This window comes from Delphinus delphis, chromosome 12 (genome assembly GCF_949987515.2).
Source record: "Delphinus delphis chromosome 12, mDelDel1.2, whole genome shotgun sequence".
NCBI lineage: Eukaryota > Metazoa > Chordata > Mammalia > Artiodactyla > Delphinidae > Delphinus > Delphinus delphis.
In genome coordinates, this window is record NC_082694.2 from 15,082,169 (window position 1) to 15,103,633 (window position 21,465).

Consider the following 21,465-nt stretch of genomic DNA (forward strand, 5'->3'; position numbering starts at 1 on the left):
AGGACCCACGTGTCATAGTTAGTAATGGCTCCTTTTAGACCTCAAAACAGCCACAGAATTTTCAGCTACGTACCGATTCTGTGACGGGAATACCTTCTAGTATTCCTGGAACTTTGTGCATATTCTTCATATTCTTCTTTTTCCCCCATTAGGCTTACAAATTTTTTTTAAACATGTTAACGTATTTCCTCTTTCAAACGGGTGCTTGAAAAAAATGTATAAAAGAGAGTATGAATTTTTGCTGCTTTGGTATTGGATATTTCTTTATGCTGTGAGGCTGGACATGGCTGACCAGTTCTTTATTAGAAACTGGGTAGACGTCTGTTCTGCAGTATCTAACATGGTCTCGAGACCAATCCTATGACAGAGTTACTATGTGGAAAAGCAGGTGTCCTCTGACTTCTCTCACCTCCACCCCAAATGACTCAACATGTTCTTGGTCTTCTACAGCATTTATTCTTCCATCTGAACTTTAAAATGTCCACGTGGGCTGAGGGAGGTAGTGTTGCAGCTTCAGTAGTCGAGGAGCAGAATCCTATGGCTTCATTCTAAAGTCCTGGGCCTATTTTAAGCTCCATGACCTGGGAGAAAGAGCTGGAAGCAATTTCAGGAGCATACAGTCAGGCTGAACAGTTCAGAGTAGTGTTCTTTTTGCCCTTGACATGACTTCAGGTGTCATTCTCAATAGCCTTGGCCTCTTCTTGCCCCACTTTCCCTACCCTGCTGAACATTGCCACTTGTGAACTTTGCATGTCTGTACTCCACCACCTCAAAACTTGCGCTCTTCCTGATTTGCTTTTTATGTATTAAAGATTGTACCACGCTGTCAAGTAGCTCAGTTAGAATTCTTGGATTCATCCTCACAGCTGCCCATATTTTGTAGCTATCCTATCTTTTTTTTTTTAATGTCATTCATTTCTTTTTTTTTTAATTCATTCATTTATTTATTTAATTTATTTTTGGCTGCATTGGGTCTTCGTAGCTGCGCGTGGGCTTTCTCTGCTTGCGGCAGGTGGAGGCTACTCTTCGTTGTGGTGCGGGCTTCTTATTGCAGTGGCTTCTCTTGTTGTGGAGCACGGGCTGTAGGTGCGTGGGCTTCAGTAGTTGTGGCTCGCGGGCTGTAGAGCGCAGGCTCAGTAGTTGTGGCACACGGGCTTAGTTGCTCCGCGGCATGTGGGATCTTCCTGGACCAGGGCTCAAACCTGTGTCCCCTGCGTTGGCAGGCGGGTTCTCAACCAGTGGGCCACCAGGGAAGTCCTAGCTATCCTATCTTGTTAGATCTCTAATGTTTATTGTTTTCTTTCCACCATCTTTATCTCATTTCTGACCTTTATCACTTTGTATTTAAATTAGCCCTGTTCCTCTCCCCTGACACACAGCCTTTCCCACTTCCTCCCAGTCTCCAACCCCCCAGTCTCTCTTCCTAACATGATCTAGGCCATCCTTATATCAGTATCAGAGAATCTTCTAGAATAAGTGCTGTGATGTTTTCATGATATTTTCATCATATCACTTAATCAAGAACTTTGATTCCTATTGTTTTAAAGACAGAATAGAGATTGTCTCATGTTCTGAATAAGGAAAGTGAAGCCAGGAGGTTAAATGTTAACCTAGGAGCTGGCTGTTGGTTCCTTTATTTCTGTAGTTTATGACTTTTGCTGGTTCTTAGGTTGACATTTAGTACCCTTGGCATTCTGGCTCTCATTTACATTTCCAGTCTTATCTCTGTATGGTCCTGCTCATAAATACTTAGTTTCATACTTGTTTACCTTACAAATATGCCTTGTGCTTTTCATTCATTCATTTACTCAAATGTCATTCAAGTGCTTATTATGTACCAGGCATTCTTCCAAGGTCCTTGGTAAACTAGAGAACTAAAGAGTGATCCTTTCCATATGTACAACTCTTCTCATGTTTGTCTTCTACTCAGAGTGACTTCCTTTCTTTTGTCTTTCAGTGTTCTCTTCAAGGCCTGCATCTTTCACTACGCAGCTGAATTCCAATAGCAATTATTGTTTTTATTTTTTAATTTGTACCATTTATTCAGCACTCTATACTGTTGTGCTTTCTTACAAACTTGTTTCTTTTAGAAACTATGCATTTTATTTCATGGTAACCCTTTTAGTGTCAACATGGTTATTTATGCATAGACAGTAAATACTGAGAGAAGATAAACCTAAAATCTTTTTGATGGACATAGAATAAGACCTGTCTAAATGGTGACAAATGTTATGTTCCTGGATGGGATGTAATATAAAAATGTCATTTCTCTTAAATATATGCATTTCTCTCAAATCTCTCTTAAATATGTGTGTATATGTACATAAGTACACACACAGACATCTGATATGAATTCTAATTGATTTTTCCAGAGGGTGAAGAACCAGACAAGATGATTTTAAAGTTCATGTGGAGGAATAAGTAATGTATAAGACTAGTCAAGGACATTTTTAAATGTTGGGGTAGGGGGTCAGAGGTCACTTGCTTTTCCAGATACTGACTGTTACAATCCTACTTTCATCAAACAATAAGGTTTTGACATAGGAATAGAAATTAGAGGAACAGAACAACGGAGTCTGGAAATAGGCCGTATTTATACACAAACACATACACACACATTTGTTGTGAGAAGTGTGAGTTGCCAGAACCTTATGTGAAAGTGGTAATGTCTTAAAAATATACAAGCCCTCTGACCCAGCACTCCCTCTTCTGGCAACTATCCTGCAGACAGCACACTCTAGTGCTTTTCAGTTGTCTGTGGACAAGAATGCTTAACAAAAATCAGGAAACAACTTGAATGTCCATAAGTAGGGGAGTAATTGACCAAATTATGGGATTTGCCACTCCATTAGGATATACAATTAAATTAGAATATTATTCAACTAAAAAGAATTTCTTGACCAGAAGCAAATGTCCATAATATGTTGTTAAATGAAAAAAGGGTTACATGATAATTTGTATAATATAAAATTAACTATTTTAGTTTGTTTAAAGAAATGAAAAATTGTATATGTATATATACCTGAGCTCATGGGTGGAAGGATAGATTTCAGGGCATTAGCAGTGGCTCCCTGAGAGTGCTGGAAGGAGCAATGAAGGGGCAAACTAAAACAATGATGTATCTTGATGTATGTTATTTTGCTTGTTATATAGTGAGCATGCATTTCATGAGTTAAAAAAATAACAAAATTTTAATAATAAGAAAATGGATATATTTCTTTTTTTTTTTTTTTTTTTTTTTTTGCGGTATGCGGGCCTCTCACTGTTGTGGCCTCTCCCGTTGCGGAGCATAGGCTCTGGACGCGCAGGCTTAGCAGCCATGGCTCATGGGCCCAGCCGCTCTGCAGCATGTGGGATCTTCCTGGACCGGGGCATGAACCCGTGTCCCCTGCATCGGCAGGCGGACTCTTAACCACTGCGCCACCAGGGAAGCCCGAAAATGGGTATATTTCTGATTTCTGGTAGTGACAAAATTCAGAACCATTTCTATTATGTTTGAGTAGACATCTTAGGGATATCTGAGTCCCACTGCCAAGTTCTGGCAAAAAAGGGGACAGCATAGGTGGTGAATGAAAATACTTCTGTTACTCAGTAATTTTCTGTGGCACATCACCTGGCAGTCCTGTTAATGAGTGGTGCCTTAAACTTAAGGCAGGTGGTTATTGAGAAAGAGAAAAACAGGCATTACTCACAATTAGATCATATATCTTAGTGTGCAGGTATGGGAATCTTGGAGATTAGAGAGAAAAAAGATGAATTTTCATTTTTACTCAGAGCCTTCTAAAAAAACATTTGTTTTTAACTGAATTTATTTCGAAGACACCATAACTGGATTTAGAATGCGAATGGAAATAGCCTTCTCAGTGTTGTATATATAAAAGGAATGGTGTTTAAAGGGAAGGTCATATATCATGTACTTTATTAGTTGCCCTAAGAGAAGTCTTTGTTACTATTAAAATATAGACTAGTCATTTGGAATGACATTTTTGGACTGCGTTTTTCTAGTACGATGGCTTCTCTTACTATGGTTAATAAAATACATTGTTTTGGCACATATATACAATGGAATATTACTCAGCCATAAAAAGAAACGAAATTGAGTTATTTGTAGTGAAGTGGATGGACCTAGAGTCTGTCATACATGGTGAAGTAAGTCAGAAAGAGAGAAACAAATACCGTATGCTAACACATATACATGGAATCTTAAAAAAAAAATGGTTCTGATCAACCTAGGGGCAGGACAGCAATAAAGACGCAGACGTAGAGAATGGACTTGAGAACCCGGGGAGGGGGAAGGGTAAGCTGGGACGAAGTGAGAGAGCGGCATGGACATATATACACTACCAAATGTAAAATAGATAGCTAGTGGGAAGCAGCCGCATAGCACAGGGAGATCAGCTTGGTGCTTTGTGACCATCTAGAGAGGTGGGATAGGGAGGGTGGGAGGGAGACGCAAGGGGGAGGGGATATGGGGATATATGTATATATGTAGCTGATTCACTTTGTCATACAGCGAAAACTAACACACCGTTGTAAAGCAATTATACTCCAATAAAGAAGCTTAAAAAAATAAAATACATTGTTGTAAATTGTTGATACCTTTATGTTAAAAGCCTGAAAAACTTGACTTTTAAAATAATACAAGATACTTTGTGCTGCCTGTTTTTAAGAACACTGTCATATCTGAAATGTTAAATGTTTTTCATTTCCAAGATTCAGTCTGGTCCACTAAAAACCTCTAGTGTATCTGAGGCAATGAAAGAATCTAAACAGCCTGCTTCACAGCTCCAGAAACAAAAGGGAGACGCTTCAGCTTCAACAACAGGTACCTATATTTAGAATCATTCTTTTAAAATTATAGGTAAATGAATTGTTTTAATGTATTTGTACCCATGGTCAAGAGGGGGGCCCGTCCCCATGAAGGACTCTTCCCTCACCTTGGGGAGGGAGTATTCTCACCTGTCATCTTGGCTCTCCTTTTAAGGGTTGAGTGGGATATGAAATTGGGCTTTATTGTGAACAGCTACTAAGTAGTGGTAACAAGAATTGTCTTGCCTGCAACACACTTATTTTTCTGTTTCTTTTTCCTTTTCTCTGACTCCTAGCTTTCCCTCTCTTTAGATTTTAAGATTTGTTCTCTTTCCACACCTCTTTTTTCTGCCTGTTCACCAGCTCTTTCTTCTCTCTTCTTTCTTAGTGATGAAGTGTCTTCATCTAGTTTTGATCTGCAGATTTTTTCCCCTTGATGATTGTAATCCCACACTAATTTATAGCAGTGCCTAGTCCTAACCTGGTCTGCATGCATTTGAATTTATTATGTTTCTCCTTTCACTTCTGTCCTTGATTAAATCACCTGACTTTCACTCAGTAAATACTGAGTATCTACTGTGTGCCAAGTGCTGGGTGTCTTTTAGGCACTGGGGTTATAGCAGTGAACAAAACAGTAAAAACAAACACACAAATGCTGTGAAGATTCCTTAGTGGGATGAGGGGAGGGAAGTCACATATAAATATACAAGTAAATTATGTCTAGGATGTCATACAGTGATAAGTGTGGGAGGGAATATTGCAATTTTAAATGGAGTGGGTAAGAAAAGTTTCCTCTGGAAGGTGTCATTTGGGCAGAGACTAGAAAGAGATGAGGGAGTCAGTCATGTAAAGGGCTGGTGGGGAAGAGCATCCAGGCAGGATTAGCTAGTGCAAAGGCTTGGCGTATTCTAGCAAGGAGCAAATGAAACCGGGGTAGAGTAAGAGGAGAATAATAGCAATAATAGAGAGGGAGCAGAAAGCCTATAGTGGCAGTCGTTGGAGGCCATCATAAGAGTTTTGTTTTCTAGTCTGAGTAGGATGGGAAGTTGTTGGGAGGATTATGAGCCGGGGTTGATAGCTGACATTTTTTTTTTTTTTGATAGCTGACTTTTAATAAGATTACTGGCTATTGTGGAGAATAGATAAAGGAACCACGGACGCAGCAAGGAGACCAGTTAATGGGCCTTGTGATAATCCAACTTTAACTCTTAAATGGGACCTTCAGTTTATTTAAATTTTTTTTTCTCCATTTAGTTGCTCCCCACCCCACCATCTATTCCACCTTCAGAATTACTCATTTCTCTTCCATCAACACTTTTATTTATAATTTATAAGCTCTTGATTTTTCAACCTTCTTTTCTTTAAAAATATGTCTGTGAAGTAATTTCTTTAACCGAGTCCTGTCCTTTACTCACTCACCATCTAAACTGTGAACTTGTCTTCTTTGTGTTTAAAATTGCCGTGCTGTTCTTGCCCACACCTCTTTCACCTCTGCCACTCTTCAGAGCAATTAAAAAATAGTTTTTGGTTACTTTCTTTTATCTACCTTCTTCATTACAGGCTCTTTTCTCATTTGTTATTATTTTTCCATGTTATGTAAATCTTACGTCCCCTTCTCATGTCAAGATTTAGTACCATTTAGTACTGTTATTAGAAGGCTTGCCTGAGAATAATGGTTGAAATGCAGGTGGATGCTGACCAGACTCTTCTCTTGTGCTTTCCCAGCCATTGCTCATTGTGTGTGGGTTTGTGCAGTGGACAGCGCCCCGACTGTGTGTTTGAGTAGTGGCAGCACATGTGTTTGTGTCTTTAAGGAGTCAGATGTGAAGTGGGAGGTAGTAGCAGTGGATTCCTGTGTGTTTCTCTGTTAACCCAGGAAACTGTAAATACCATGTGTAACATATATTTATAGCACCTACAGAGGCAGCTCAAATTATTTCTGCGGCAGGTGACACACTGTCCGTCCCAGCGCCTTTGGTTCAGCATGAGGAATCTACAGAAACTGATCACCCTGAAACTGGTGAAGGAAAACCCAAGCCTGCAACTTCAGGTAGTTAAATTATCTGTATTTGTGGTTATGTAAATGATATGCTCATCAGAACTATGCAATGTCTAGGCATTCCCTAAATTTCAAAGTCTGAATAAATCCTTGAAAACAAGGGGTTTAAGAGCTGACCCTTTATTTATTTATTTTTTTAAATATCTTTATTGGGGTATAATTGCTTTACAATGGTGTGTTAGTTTCTGCTTTATAACAAAGTGAATCAGTTATACATATACATATGTTCCCATATCTCTTCCCTCTTGCGTCTCCCTCCCTCCCACCCTCTCTATCCCACCCCTCCGGGCGGTCACAAAGCACCGAGCTGATATCCCTGTGCTAGGCGGCTGCTTCCCACTAGCTATCTATGTTACGTTTGGTAGTGTATATATGTCCATGCCTCTCTCTCGCTTTGTCACAGCTCACCCTTCCCCCTCCCCATATCCTCAAGTCCGTTCTCCAGTAGGTCTGTGTCTCTATTTCTGTCTTACCCCTAGGTTCTTCATGACATTTTTTTTTCTTAAATTCCATATATATGTGTTAGCATACGGTATTTGTCTTTCTCTTTCTCACTTACTTCACTCTGTATGACAGACTCTGGGTCTATCCACCTCATTACAAATAGCTCAATTTCGTTTCTTTTTATGGCTGAGTAATATTCCGTTGTATATATGTGCCACATCTTCTTTATCCATTCATCCGATGATGGGCACTTATGTCGTCTCCATTTCTGGGCTATCGTAAATAGAGCTGCAATGAACATTTTGGTACATGACGCTTTTTGAATTATGGTTTTCTCAGGGTATATGCCCAATAATGGGATTGCTGAGAGCTGACCCTTTATTTCTTCATGTTGGAATCGTTGAGTGATGATGTGGTTTTAGAATCTTTATCACAAAAATGCCCTCAAGTTGATATATCTGGCAAGCACAAATGATGGTGTTTTTATGTCCCCATTAGCTGTTGAAATTCTGTGCTGAAATTTGATTGCCTTTCATTTAGTTTTACTGCAAGAGGAAGCATCCTCAACTTCTGTAAGGGAGCGGCCACCTGAAGAAGTTGCAGCTCGGCTTGCGCAACAGGAGAAGCAAGAACAAGTTAAGATTGAGTGTATGTAAACCTGACGCTTCTTAAGTACTTGGGTCATCTCTCTCGGTTGCTCTCTTCTTTAGCTGTCACACAAGTTTCTCATCCGTCAGCTCTTTGTGGTTCCTTCAGTGGTGTTGCTCTGTTCACCATCTTTATTTCATCATTTGTGTTCTTTCCATCTAAACTTTTACCCAGGTGACAAGGGCTATTCTAATACGCATAAATTCAAGTGATTCACGTACTTTGTCCTTTTGTTTTTATCATGGTTAGTGCTGAAGATTCCTTATACTCTGCGGAACACAAATTATTTATGTTTTGGCCACTTGCTTAAGAGTCTTCTAACTGTTACACTCATACATTTATTTGTGCAGGTTGGAATGGCTCCTACTCTGGTTTATTACCTGGCCTCTGGGCTCAGTCTGGCCGCCCCCTTATCTGACATCATTGGGGGATGGAATGTTCCACACATTGCTAGTTTCCACCTAACCGAAGCATATTCCTTTTTAAGTTTCAGTTTTACATTAGGTTTTTTGATGGCTTAAAGAAAGATGTTAGTGGGACTTCCTGGCGGTCCAGTGGTTAGGACTCTGCGCCAAGGGCCCAGGTGTGATCCCTGGTCGGGGAACTAAGAGCCCGCCTGCCACAGGGCCAAATAAAACACGGATATAAGTTACCTAAAAATGTATTTTCCTGTCTTAAACGAGGTACCTGGAACATAATTTATTGTACTGTGCTACAATATATTGATGTCCCTGGAGGTAGTGTGCATGTAGCTTTTTGCTGGACCAAGAGATGTTAGTTTTAAATTCTTAGGACAGCTGTTTATAGTTTTTCGGTTTTTTTGTTTTTTGTCTCCATCACGTTTTTCTGTTTTTTTTTTTTTTTTTTTGTCTTGAGTGGTTCTTGTTTTCCTTCAACTTGCTGGCTCTGTCCTACTCCTAGGAGGCAAGTTTGTTAGAATTGTGTACAGAGTAGAAGGGCCAGACTGAGCGCAGATGTAGGGCATTCGTTTGATTACTTGCATTTGGTTTTTGGTCTTAGCTGTGTGGGTTTATTTTGGGGCTCTTTATTCTGTTCCATTGATCCATATGTCTCTTTTTCTTTCAGTACCACACTGTTTTGATTACTGAGCTTTGTAGTGTTGCCTGAAGTCTGGGAGGGATATCTTTCCAACTTTGTTCTTTTTCCTCAGGATTGTTTTGGCAATTCTGGGTCTTTTCTGGTTCCATATAAATTTTAGGATTATTTGTTGTAGTTCTGTGTATAATGTCATGGGTATTTTGGTAGGGATTGCATTAAATCTGTAGATTGCTTTGAGTACTGTGCACATTTTAACAATGTTAATTCTTCCAGTTTAAGAACATGGGATATCTTTCTATTTCTTAGAATCATCTTCAGTTTCCTTTATCAGTGTATCGGTCTTTCACCTCCTTGGTTAGGTTTATTTGTAGGTATTTTATTTTATTTTTTAGTGTGACTTTAAATGGGAATTGTTTCTTTACTTTCTCTCTGATGTTTCATTGTTAGTGTAAAGAAATGCAACAGATTTCTTTATATTAATCTTGTATCCTGTCACCTTGTTGAATTCATTTATCAGTTCTACTAGTTTTTGTGTGGAATCTTTAGGGTTTTCTATATAGAATGTCATGTCATCTGCATATAATGACAATTTTACCTCTTCCCTTCCAATTTGGATCCTTTTTATTTCTTTTTCATGTCTGATTCCTGTGGCTAGGACTATCCAGTATTATGTTGAATAGAAGTGGTGAGAGTGGGCATCCTTGTCTTGTTCCACAATTTAGTGGGAAGGCTTTCAGCTTTTCACTGTTGAGTATTATATTGGCTGTGGGTTTGCCATAAATGGCTTTTATTATGTTCTCCCACATTGGTGAGAGTTTTTATCATGAAGCAGTGTCGAATTTTATCAAATGCTTTTTCTGCATCTATTGAGATGATCATGTGGTTTTTGTCGCTGTGGTGTATCACAGGGATAGATTTGCATATGTTAAACCATCCTTGTGACCCTGGAATGAATCCAACTTGATCATGGTATATGATCCTTTTTATATGTTGTTGTATTCAGTTTGCTAATATTTTGTTGATGATTTTGACGTATCCATTCATCAAAGATATTGGCCTGTAATTTTCGGGGTTTTTTTGTAGTGTATTTGTCTGGTTTTGGTATCAGGGTGATATTGGCTTATAGATTGACCTTGGGAGTGTTCCCTCCTCTTCAGTCTTTTGGAAGAATTTGAGAAGGATAGGTATAAGTTCTTTGTATATTGTTGTAGAATTCCCCATTGAAGCCATCTGATCCTGGATTTTTGTTTGCAGGGAATTTTTTAAAATTATAGATTCTATTTCATTTCTAGTGATTAGTCTGTACAAATTATGTTTCTTCTTGATTCAGTTTTGGCAGGATGTATGTTTCTAGAAAGTTGTCCATTTCTTCAAGGTTGTCCACTTTGTTGGCATATAACTGTTCATAGTATTTTCTTCTTAATGATTTCTTTTGTATTTCTGTGGTATTAGATGTTATTTCTCCTCTTTCTTATTTTGTTTATTTGGGTCCTCTCTTCTTCTTGGTGAGCCTGGATAGAGGTTTGTCGATTTTGTTTACCCTTTCAAAAAACCAGCTCCTGCTTTGTGTTTTTTTTCTATTTTTTTAATCTCTGTGTTATTTATTTCATCTCTAATCTTTATTATATCCTTCCTCCTGCTGAATTTAGGTTTTGTTCTTCTTTTTCTAATTCTTTTAGGTGGTAGGTTAGGTTATTTATTTGAGTTTTATTTGTTTGTTTTTGAGGAAGGCCTTTATTGCTATGAATGTCCCTCTTAGGACTGCTTTTGTTGCCTCCCATAGATTTTTGTATGGTTGTGTTTTCATTGTTGTTTGTCTCGAGGTATTTTTTGATTTCTCTTTGATTTCCTTGTTGACCTATTATTGGATTTTTAGTAGCATGTTGTTTAGTCCCTATGTAATAGGTTTTTCCTCATTTTTCTTTCTGTGTTTGATTTCTAGTTTCATGCCTTTATGGTCAGAAAAGATGCTTGAAATAATTACTATCTTTAATTACTTATCCTCAATTTCTCGGGCTTGTTTTGTGTCCTAGTATGTGGTCTGTCCTAGAGAATGTTCCATGCACGCTTGAAAAGAATGTGTATTCTGGTTTTTTGGATGTAGTGTCGCTGTAGATAGCAATTAAGTCTAACTGTTTTATTGTGCCATTTGGGATCTCTTTTGCCTTGTTGATGTTTTGTCTGAAAGATCTGTCTGTTGATGTCAGTGGGATGTTAGTCTCCTACTATTAATGTATTCCTATCAGTTTCTCCCTTTATGTCTGTTAGTATTTGTTTTATGTGTTTAGGTGCTCCTATATTGAGTGCACATAAGTTAATGAGTATAATATCCTCTTCTTGTATTGATCCTTTTATCATTATATAGTGTCCATCTTTGTCTTTCTTCTTTGTCTTTCTCCATGGCCTTTATTTTAAAATGTATTTTTTCTGGTCTGAGTATTGCTGCCCCTGCTTTTTTATTGCTTCCATTTGCATGAAATATCTTTTTCCATCCCCTCACTTTCAGTCTGTGTGTGTCTTTCGCCCTAATGTGGGTCTTTTGTAGGCAGCATATTGTAGGTTCTTGTTTTATTATCTAATCTGCCACTCTGTGTCTTTTGATTGGAGCATTTAGTCTATTGGCATTTAAGGTAATTATTGATAGGTATGTATTTTTTGCCATTTAAAGTCTTGTTATCCAGTGAATGTCTTCTTTGTTCCTTTCTTCTTCTTTTTGTTCTTCCTTTTGGGGTTTGATGGTTTTCATTTGTATTATGTTTGAATTCCTTTCTTTTCGGTTTTTGTGAATCTGTAGCGTGTTTTGATTTGTGGTTACCCTTGTTTTCAAGTGTGTTAACCCGTTGCTATATCTGCTTGCTTTAGACTGGTAGTCATATAAGCTCAGACACATTGTAAAAGATCTACATTTTCTTATTCCCCTCCTCCACATTTTGTGATTTTGATGTCCTATTTTATATCTTCATGTTTATCCTTTTGCTGTTCACTGTAGTTATAATCGCTTTCACAAAATTTTTCTGATTGTTTCTTAAACTATATGCTGGCTTATTTAAGTGATCTTCAATCTTTTTATATATTTGCCTTTCCTATTGCGATTTTTCCCTTTCATATAGAAAACCCAAAACATGTCTTATTTTGAAAAAATTCAGATATACATAAAAGTAAAAATAGTGTAATGAACCCACATAGATTCACCATCTGGATTCAGTAATTATTAATATTTTATCATACTTTTAAGTGAAATTTTGATTCGCTAAATCTGTATTTTGTTTGTTTTGAGGGGGAAATGCAGTGTAAGACTCAACAGGTGAAGAGGGAAAGATTAAAGTCATTTGGCAGGAGGGATCTAGTTTTTAACTTTTTTTTTTTTTTTTTAACTTCAGCACTAGCCAAGAGCTTAGAAGATGCTCTGAGCCAGACTGCTTACATTACTCAGCAGGCTATTGTGGCTCAGAATGCTGCGGTCCAGGCTGTCACTGCCCACGCCAACATACTGAAAACAGCCATGGACGATTCTGAGGTGGGCCAAAGAATGTTAGACACGATTTCTTCCTTCTAAGTTGGGCTTTCTCTCACTAAGCGAAAACGAACTAGAATGATTGTCTTTTTAGAAAAACAAACAAAAATGAAAAAAAAAATTTCAGGTGTTCTTTTTAATGAATTTTATAAATGGTGCTTTATCTCACAACGGTGATATGATATAAGAATTAGTTCAGATTTGCTTTCATATCTTAATAGTGCTTGAATGTATTTGTTGTTTGCCTGTTTTCTGTTGCTTTAAAATCGCCAGCCATTTTTTAAAATAAACTTTTTTGTGTGAGATACTTTTAGATTGACACACAGTTAAAAGAATAATACAGAGATCCCAGGTACCCCAAAACACCAGCTACTTTAAATGCTTATATGTTGATTATTTAACTTACATTGGACACTTCACAGAATAAAGTAATTACACTAATTAAAATCTAATACTGGGACTTAGGGCTTCCCTGGTGGCGCAGTGGTTAAGAACCTGCCTGCTAGTTCAGGAGACCCGGGTTCGAGCCCTGGTCCGGGAAGATCCCACATGCCATGGAGCAACTAAGCCCATGCGCAACAACTACTGAGCCTGCACTCTAGAGCCCGTGAGCCACAACTACTGAGCCCGTGTGCCACAACTACTGAAACCCGTCCACCTAGAGCCCGTGCTCCCAACGAAAGAATCCACCACAGCGAGAAGCCTGCACACCACAACAAAGAGTAGCCCCCACTCGCCGCAACTAGAGAAAGACTGTGCACAGCAGCGAGGGCCCAGTACAGCCAAAAATAAATAGATAAATATATTTTAAAAAATGTAATACTGGGACTCAATAAATTTCCTTTATAATTACATTCAGTTATTCAGTATATAAAAATGTATCTTGACACCAAGTCATTTAAAGAATAAAATGAAATAGAGAACCTATAGATCTCAGGAATCAGGATCATGCATGATCCGTAAAGTTACTTTGCCACCATGACTGTGGTTTTTAAAAAATTTAAATACACTTCAGATTGCTTTAGTTGTATGTACGTGCATCACAAAGGAGTTAAATTAGACCTCTGATGCAAACAGTCAAGAAGCTACAGCCTTTGAAAAATTAAAAGAAAATTCTGTTTTGTTCAAAATCCACGAGAAAAATTTAAATCTTAGTCAGAGTTCAGTCAGGAAAGTAGAAACCACACAGGAAATATTTACTATGCTGGTTAGACACATGTATAGAGAAGGCTGGAAGTTGCATGATATCAGGAAGTTGAGTTCAAACCCAAGTAGGTTCTTTCAGAAGGACAGTGATTAGAAGCTTTAGATGTCCATGGTACTGCTTTGGTGGAAGGCTGCATAAGAGGGTATTTCCTCTTCCCACTGAACACATAACGTAGTGCATGTGGATTAGCCAGTATGAGATCGTTTACAATAAAGATGTTACAACTAAAGGATACTTTATAGTAGCACAGTTAACCAGATTAGGGAATACTAGCTGGTGTTAACAAAATAATCAGAAAAACGTATTGAACACAAGTTTTGAAGTGTTAAAAATTGATCCCAACCCTGTTTCTTGTAGTAAAAGAAGCTGTAGGTGCACATGGGCTGTTCTATAATATATACTGAGTTAATTTCTCAAAGCATTGTTTGTAAACAGTTGGACCAGGCTTGATCGTGGGGGAATCCGCTGTCTGTTTCACAGGACAGCTTATCCTTGGACCTCTGTAAACAGGAATACCTTTAACAGAGGGAGACACATTTTGGCCCCCAGATATGTCATTGACATTTACCTGATTCATGAGTCTGTTTGGGTTCGTTATGAAGAGTTATCTTAATACAATACCAGGGTCTTGTAACAGCATATGATAAAGTCTTGGAAAATTTTTTATACAGGATACTGATATGGCCCAAACCAGCAACTTTTTTGATGTATTTTATTTTGCAAGATGGCTAAAGTGGCAGTTCACTGAATCTTCAACTTGATTATCCACACCATGAAATTAATTGGTTTTGTCACTTTGCAACAATCTATGTAGAACATAAAAATTAGAAAAGTGAGATACAAAGATAGAAAAGAAGTACCAAGTATTTCTTCTAAAAGCAGGGGTTCTTAATCTAGAGTTGGGTCTGTGGATAGAATTCAGAGGCTCGCTGAGCTTGGATGGAAAACATCTTTATTTTCCCTGGCCTCAAAAGCTTTTCTTCAATTACGAATAGTGACAACAAAAGCAGTAGTGTTAGTATAGTAGTATCCATAACTTTATTACCAAGAGAAAGCATAGGTATTTTCATATTACGTTATGGTACTTGCAGATCTCTTGAAATATCATTTATGCCCATCACTACTTCTGGATTAGGGTGTTTATTAGTTCTACTACTAGATCTTGGTTTCTATTTCATAAAATTAAAAAAATGTATATTTTGTGACCATATTTCAATGTAATTGGGCTTCTCTGCAATCTAATAGTTTCATTGTAAGCATTTAAAAATGTTACCCCGAGAGGCTTCCTCAGACTGCCACAGTGGTCCGGTGGCAGGGTTAATCCTGCCTTAAGGAACTTGGTTGTTTAAACTTTCCATTGATAATGGATGTACCTTTAAAATTGAGATCACACTAGATGTCAGTAGGAACATAATGTGGAGAATTGCTTGTGAATGACCCAGACCAGAGGCATTACTTTTGCTGAGCCCTATTCCCCTTAAAGTAGCAGGCTTAGGGCTGCAGAGGCAAAACCACTTCTGTTTCTAACAAGGGAAGATACGGGTTGGGCATCCAAGGCCCAGGACACCGCACTGAGATTGCACTCATGTTTTAAGTGTGCAGCAGCCCCTGTAGTGGCCCTCTTTGGGCAACTTGAAATATAATTATTGAACCAATTCAGTCGTTTTTTTCTTTGATAAAAAATATTTCATTCTTTGGTAATTTAGCATGTTCCTATTCCTCTCTAAGGTCCTAGCATAGTATATAGTTACCCCTCAGTATCTGCAGGGGATTGGTTTCAGGACCCGCCACGGATACCAAAATTCACAGATGCTCAAGTCCCGTAGTTGGCCCTCCTGCATCTGTGGATTCAGCCAACTGCAGACTGTGTAGTACTGTGTTGAAAGGAATCTTTGTATACGCGGACCCATGCAGTTTAAACCTGTGTTGTTAAAAGGTCAACTGTACTTTGAAGAGAAGCCATAAGGTGGTTTTTGCTTCATATCTACACATAATATACTACTTTAAACTGTATGTACTTGGCAAAAGAAAAGGGAGGGGAAAATGTCGTTTAAAATAGTTAATAACTAATTTTAAAAATAGTTTTAAAGAGTTGAAACAGTTCCAAATAACATTCTGCTCATTGTTTATATGATGCAAAGTGAGAGGGGGATGCAAGCTGGACTTGCCTATGCCACGCCTTCAGTGATTGGCTTTCTTACACCTCTCTTGTGTAAGCATCTTGCTGCACTGAGTGTGATTATAGTGTTAGAGGTGGTTTTGGTTTTGGTATGATGGATCGCCTAAGTATTAGCCAACTCTGCTCAGTTGAAGAAGTGGCAGTCGGGTCCAGTGCTGGAGCAAAACATGTTAGACCTGCCTAAGGAATTTGCAAGGGAGATATATATATATATAAAAAATACACATTCTGTAGAAGTCAGGTCAGAGTGGAGTGGGGTTCTTGACAGTAGTTGATTTTCTCCTTAAAAATTATGGAGGGTCATTCTTTAGGGTAATGTTTTTGGAGGAGTAAGGACCCTACAAATGGGTAAACTTTCTACTTATTCTTACTGTGATTTCAGTAGACCTGCAAATAAGAAAATTTTAAGCACCGGTGCTTCATTGAAGAATGATTTAATCAACAAACAATTCATGACAAGTTATTGTTCTTACTGATCTTTTCTGCTTCATATCTCCTTTTGAGACTCTGATAAAAAATATCATGTGCACTGGAGCACGGTCTTTTACAGTTTTGGTGCGGGTGGTTGACGGGAGACGGTTCATGGATTTCTTTGAGCCTGTCCGTGAACATTAGATTAAGAGTTCCTCTTCCGGAGAAATAGTGTATATAACTTTTTACCTTTGACTTTCATGTCACTACTTTATGCATTTAGTCATGTTATTGTGGCAATAATAGCAGTTATTCTTGTTTACATAATTAAAACTTTTTGTTTAGATTGCAGGTGACAAGAAGTCAGCTCAGTGGCGCACAGTGGAGGGTGCATTGAAGGAACGCAGAAAGGCAGTAGATGAGGCTGCCGATGCCCTTCTCAAAGCCAAGTAATTACTCATGGACTTTAACAAGTAATTAGGGCCTCCTGGTGGCTTTCTTTGTACTGTCTGCATAGAAAGAGGAGGCAGAGAAACCCTTCCCTCCCCTCTCCGCCTGTACTGTATTGGTGATAGGAGCACGGAAGCTTAAAAGGGAGAGAGGGAATAAAATATTGATATATAACCCAGCCAAAATAAACTTGGCAGAAGCCTATATAAAAGATCTTGTATAAAAATCAAGTTTTTCTTTGGGTTATTATTTAGGTGATATGTGTTCTACAGACTTACCGAGGCTCTGCCATCATTTCAAGATTTTTCTGGGATGGCTTGAGCAGTTTTATCAGAGATTAAAGAGTATGTCACAGTCTCTTTGCCTTAACTACCAAAGTAGTTAGCGTATAATGAGTCTAGTTTTATGCCACCTTGACCTTTCCTGGAAGTTGGCTAAAACTAGGATCAAGCAAGCAAACCAGGTACAAGATCAACCTCTGACAATGGGAACCTACATTTGAATAAAGGGCTCTCATCAACATGATGGAATTATTATTGGGGGGGCCAAGAAGTGCCTTCGGTTTTTCAAGTAAAAATGAAAAACATATTTTTCATTGTCTCCAAGAACTTTATTGAACAGTGTTTTCACCCTTTTGTTCCACTGCCTTCTGCCATTTCTCAGGCAACTTCATAATTCCATCTTCCCAAAACTTTTTATCTTCTTGAGCAAAGAGCTGTTCCAGGTGCCTTTTACAGTCTTCCCGGGAATTGAAATTTTTTCCATTAAAAGAATTACGTAGGGCTTCCCTGGTGGCGCAGTGGTTGAGAGTCCACCTGTCGATGCAGGGGACGCGGGTTCGTGCCCCCGTCCGGGAAGATCCCAGATGCCGCGGAGCGGCTGGGCCCGTGAGCCATGGCCGCTGAGCCTGTGCGTCCGGAGCCTGTGCTCCGCAACGGGAGAGACCACAACAGTGAGAAGCCCGCATACCGCAAAAAAAAAAAAAAAAAAAAAAAAGAATTATGTAAAGACCAAAATAAATGAAAATCCGAAGGTGCAGTCAATGTGTGGTGTATACGGTGGATGAATCAGAACTTCCCAGCCAAGCTGTAACAGTTTTTGCCTGGCATCAAACATGCAGTCTTGGGTTATCCTGATGGAAGATTACGCGTTTTCTTTTGACTAATTTTGGATGCTTTTCGTCGAGTGCCGCTTTCAGTTGGTCTGATTTGCAGCAATACTTGTTGGAATTAATCGTTTGGTTTTCTGGAAGGAGCTCATAATAGAGGAGTCCCTTCCAGTCCCACCATAAACACATACCTTCTTTGGATGAAGACCAGCCTTTGGTGTGGTTGGTGGTGGTGTATTTCTCTTGCCCCATGATCTCTTCCGTTCCACATTATTGTACAGTATCCACTTTTCATTGCCCATTACAAATGTGTTTTAAAAATGGAACGTTTTCATTACATTTAAGTAGAGAATCGCAGGCGGAAATATGGTCACGAAGGTTTTTTTCCGCTTTACTTACGTGGAACACAAACATCAAAGCGATTCACATGACCAGGCTGGGGCAAATGGTTTTCAGTGCTTGATTTGGATATTTTGAGTATGTCGGCTATCTCCCGTGTGGTGTAACATAGATTGTTCTCAGTTATCGTTTCGATTTGATCGCTATCGACTTCAGCTGGTCTACCTGACCATGGAGCATCGTCCAGGAAGAAATCTCCAGCACGAAACTTCGCAAACCACTTTTGACACGTTCGATCAGTCACAGCGCCTTCTCCATACACTGCACAAATCTTTTTGTGCGTTTCAGTTGCTTTTTTACCTTTCTTGAAATAAAGTGTAATATGCCGAAAATGTTGCTTTTTTTCTTCCACCTTCAATATTAAAATGACCACACAAAAATTTCACCAATTTTGATAATTCTCTTTTTTTGCGCGGGCCTCTCACTGTTGTGGCCTCTCTCGTTGCGGAGCACAGGCTCCGGACGCGCAGGCCCAGCAGCCATGGCTCACGGGCCCAGCTGCTCCGTGGCATGTGGGATCCTCCCGGACCGGGGCACGAACCCGCATCCCCTGCATCGGCAGGCGGACTCCCAACCACTGCGCCACCAGGGAAGCCCTGATAATTCTTTTTTTTAATGCGTGCTGATACGACAGCTGTCACATACAATCTAACAAAATTGTTTAAGTGCTACTAAAGCCACCTTATGGAAAAAACTGAACAAACCTTTTGGCCCACCTAATCAATATTTGTCATTCAAAATTTTGCTGTCTTAACAAAATATTTAGAGAAAGAGAAGCCTTCTAATAAAGCCAGCATATCTTTTAGGAGATTGAAGGCATTATGCTCACATCAGTAGACCATGAGTCAGGGCTCTGAGTTCTGTGTTTTGTGGTTGGGTAGACCATAGTCCATCCAGCCTGAATCGTGAGGGCTCCTGAAGACCCAGCTATTTGCTTAGTGAGCTCTTAGGCCTCCTCCCTTGCCTTTGCTTTCCTCAAGCTGTCATTGGCAGGGGAGTCAACCTAATCCTTGCAAAAACTGCCATTTATTGAGTGCTCCTGATGTAGCAGGCACTGTGCAAGTTACTTAGCATGAATTACCTCTACTCCCTGTATAAGGGTGAGCAGCAAAGGAGAGGCCGGTCTGGGAGCTGAATCCAAGTCTCTCTGGTTCTGAAGCCTGTGTGTTCTCCTGTACACCATGCTACTCGTCTGGTTCACTCTATAAATCTAGCTTCTCACCAAGGTGTTTTCAGTTGTTGGTGAGGAAAGGTTCTCTGCCTGTTGACTGAAAAAGCATTGAGTAGTTTTTTCCAAATTAAATTTTTCATAGACTTAACAAATTGTTTGTCATATTCTTTAATAAAGTTGATAAGGACTAATACTAAACCTTTGTTTTGTTTTATTGGTTTCCAGAGAAGAGTTAGAGAAGATGAAAAGTGTAATTGAAAATGCAAAGAAAGAAGAGGTTGCTGGGGCCAAATCTTATATAACTGCTGCAGAGGGGAAACTTCACAACATGATAGTTGATCTGGATAATGTGGTCCAAAAGGTGTGTTTCTTAGATCTTGTACAAGTATTTTTTATTTTTAAATGTAATTGTTTTGTCAGAGGATTTTTAAGAATTCCGGAATGTAGTAAGATTCCTATCATCTTTCTCTCTTTTCCCTTGAAAAGAATATTAGTTGTAACTAATTTTAAAAACTTGCTTTGGACACAAAGTGGATTCTTCAGTATTGTTGATACTTTTTATAATAGGTAAACATTTGCTCATGGTCATTACCATTTATGGAAATTTCACAAGTCTGCATTTGTGATGTGTATGGGTAATTTCCCGTGACCCAGAGAAAGAGGGACAGGGGCACAGTGAGATGGGACAGGGCCTGTCCATGGCATTTGAATAGAATTAGAAGGAAACAAAGACAAGACTTACGTTCCTTTTTCTGAGCTTGAGATTTCTTTCTGTATATTGCTTATATATTCACAACCAAATGTAAATAAATAAATGACTGTGACTTAGAGTATTTTGGAATGTTCATGGTACTTTTTGTTCACTTTAACCACATACCCCTTGTATCTGTTCAGGTTAAGGCGGCTCAGTCTGAGGCTAAGGTTGTGTCTCAGTATCATGAGCTGGTAGTCCAAGCCCGGGATGACTTTAAACGAGAACTGGACAGTATTACTCCGGAAGTCTTGCCAGGGTGGAAAGGGATGAGTAAGTACAACTGAAGTGTTGGTACCTTCCCTTTTTTTTTTTTTTTAACAACTGATCAACTGATCTAAACTTGCTTCAGCTCCATTCTCTAGTCTAAACCCCTCTGGCATGCACATCTCATCTGATATGCAGTATCGTGTTTTCCACATTTTATTTCAGTCACACCTGTGACAGGTGACACACCTGGTTTAGCCGTGGTGGACACAAGTTCCAGCCAGTGTAATCTGGAATCTAAGTGAGTGAAGTGACATAACCTTGACTCTGTTAGCATATTATATATATGTAAAATTATTCAAAACCTTTGTGACTTTAAAAATATTCATAATGAATTACTTAAGGCACACCTTATGACTGCTTTGTGACAACACTGTGGTTGAGAACTCACCCAGGGGTGCTGGGTGGAAAGGAAATCTGCTGTGCGGCCTTCAACTTGCAAATAGCTCAGACTGCGTGGAACTTGGATGGCTCAACAATTACACGTTGTAACTGCAGGGAATAGTCACATTTCCTTGAAGCTCTGTGAGAGTAATAAGAATCACGGAGATTACCAGGCTCAACAAAATCAAAACAGTACTTCTTAAATGCCAGCGTCTGTTAGAAACTGAACATCAGGTAGCACCTGAAGAACTGGCATTATAGACCTCTCTGGGGTGAAGGTGGCAAGGTTGCATCACAGAACCGTGGCTGGTCTAAGGAGCTCAGGTAATAAAGACAGTGCAGGAATTTTCACAGCATCATAGCCAACCAAGGAGATGTCATGGCAAGAAGTGGAGTCAAGGCTGATACTAACTCAGATATGTAGTTAGTTTTTTTTAATGTAGTTGACTCACTTAAGAGGGAGATAGATACCAGATTCTTGTCAAAGCAAAAAATAAAAGCAGGATTTGTAAGAGAGAATTAAATGGAGAATCACACAAAGTTTAGTGTGGGAACAGTGAGTCAGTCTTATTTGAACATTGTTGGTTAAACTTGTTTGAACTGAC

General features: G+C 39.0%; 1 protein-coding gene across 3 annotated transcripts in view; it reads left to right on the forward strand.

Annotated features, from left to right (window-relative positions):
- IMMT (inner membrane mitochondrial protein) overlaps positions 1-21,465 on the forward strand; it is a 48,456-nt gene that overhangs the window by 16,058 nt on the left and 10,933 nt on the right. Inside the window, exons 4-10 of one of the 3 annotated variants that reach the window (XM_060027410.1) lie at positions 4,714-4,825; positions 6,758-6,859; positions 7,853-7,960; positions 12,400-12,536; positions 16,676-16,779; positions 19,684-19,819; positions 20,353-20,511. In XM_060027410.1, the coding sequence (XP_059883393.1) occupies positions 4,714-4,825; positions 6,758-6,859; positions 7,853-7,960; positions 12,400-12,536; positions 16,676-16,779; positions 19,684-19,819; positions 20,353-20,496 (843 nt within the window). In that variant the 3' untranslated portion in view covers positions 20,497-20,511. Of the gene's footprint in view, positions 1-4,713; positions 4,826-6,721; positions 6,860-7,852; positions 7,969-12,399; positions 12,537-16,675; positions 16,780-19,683; positions 19,820-20,352; positions 20,512-21,465 lie in introns of those variants that run through there. The other 2 variants (XM_060027408.1, XM_060027412.1) reach the window with 2 other exon arrangements.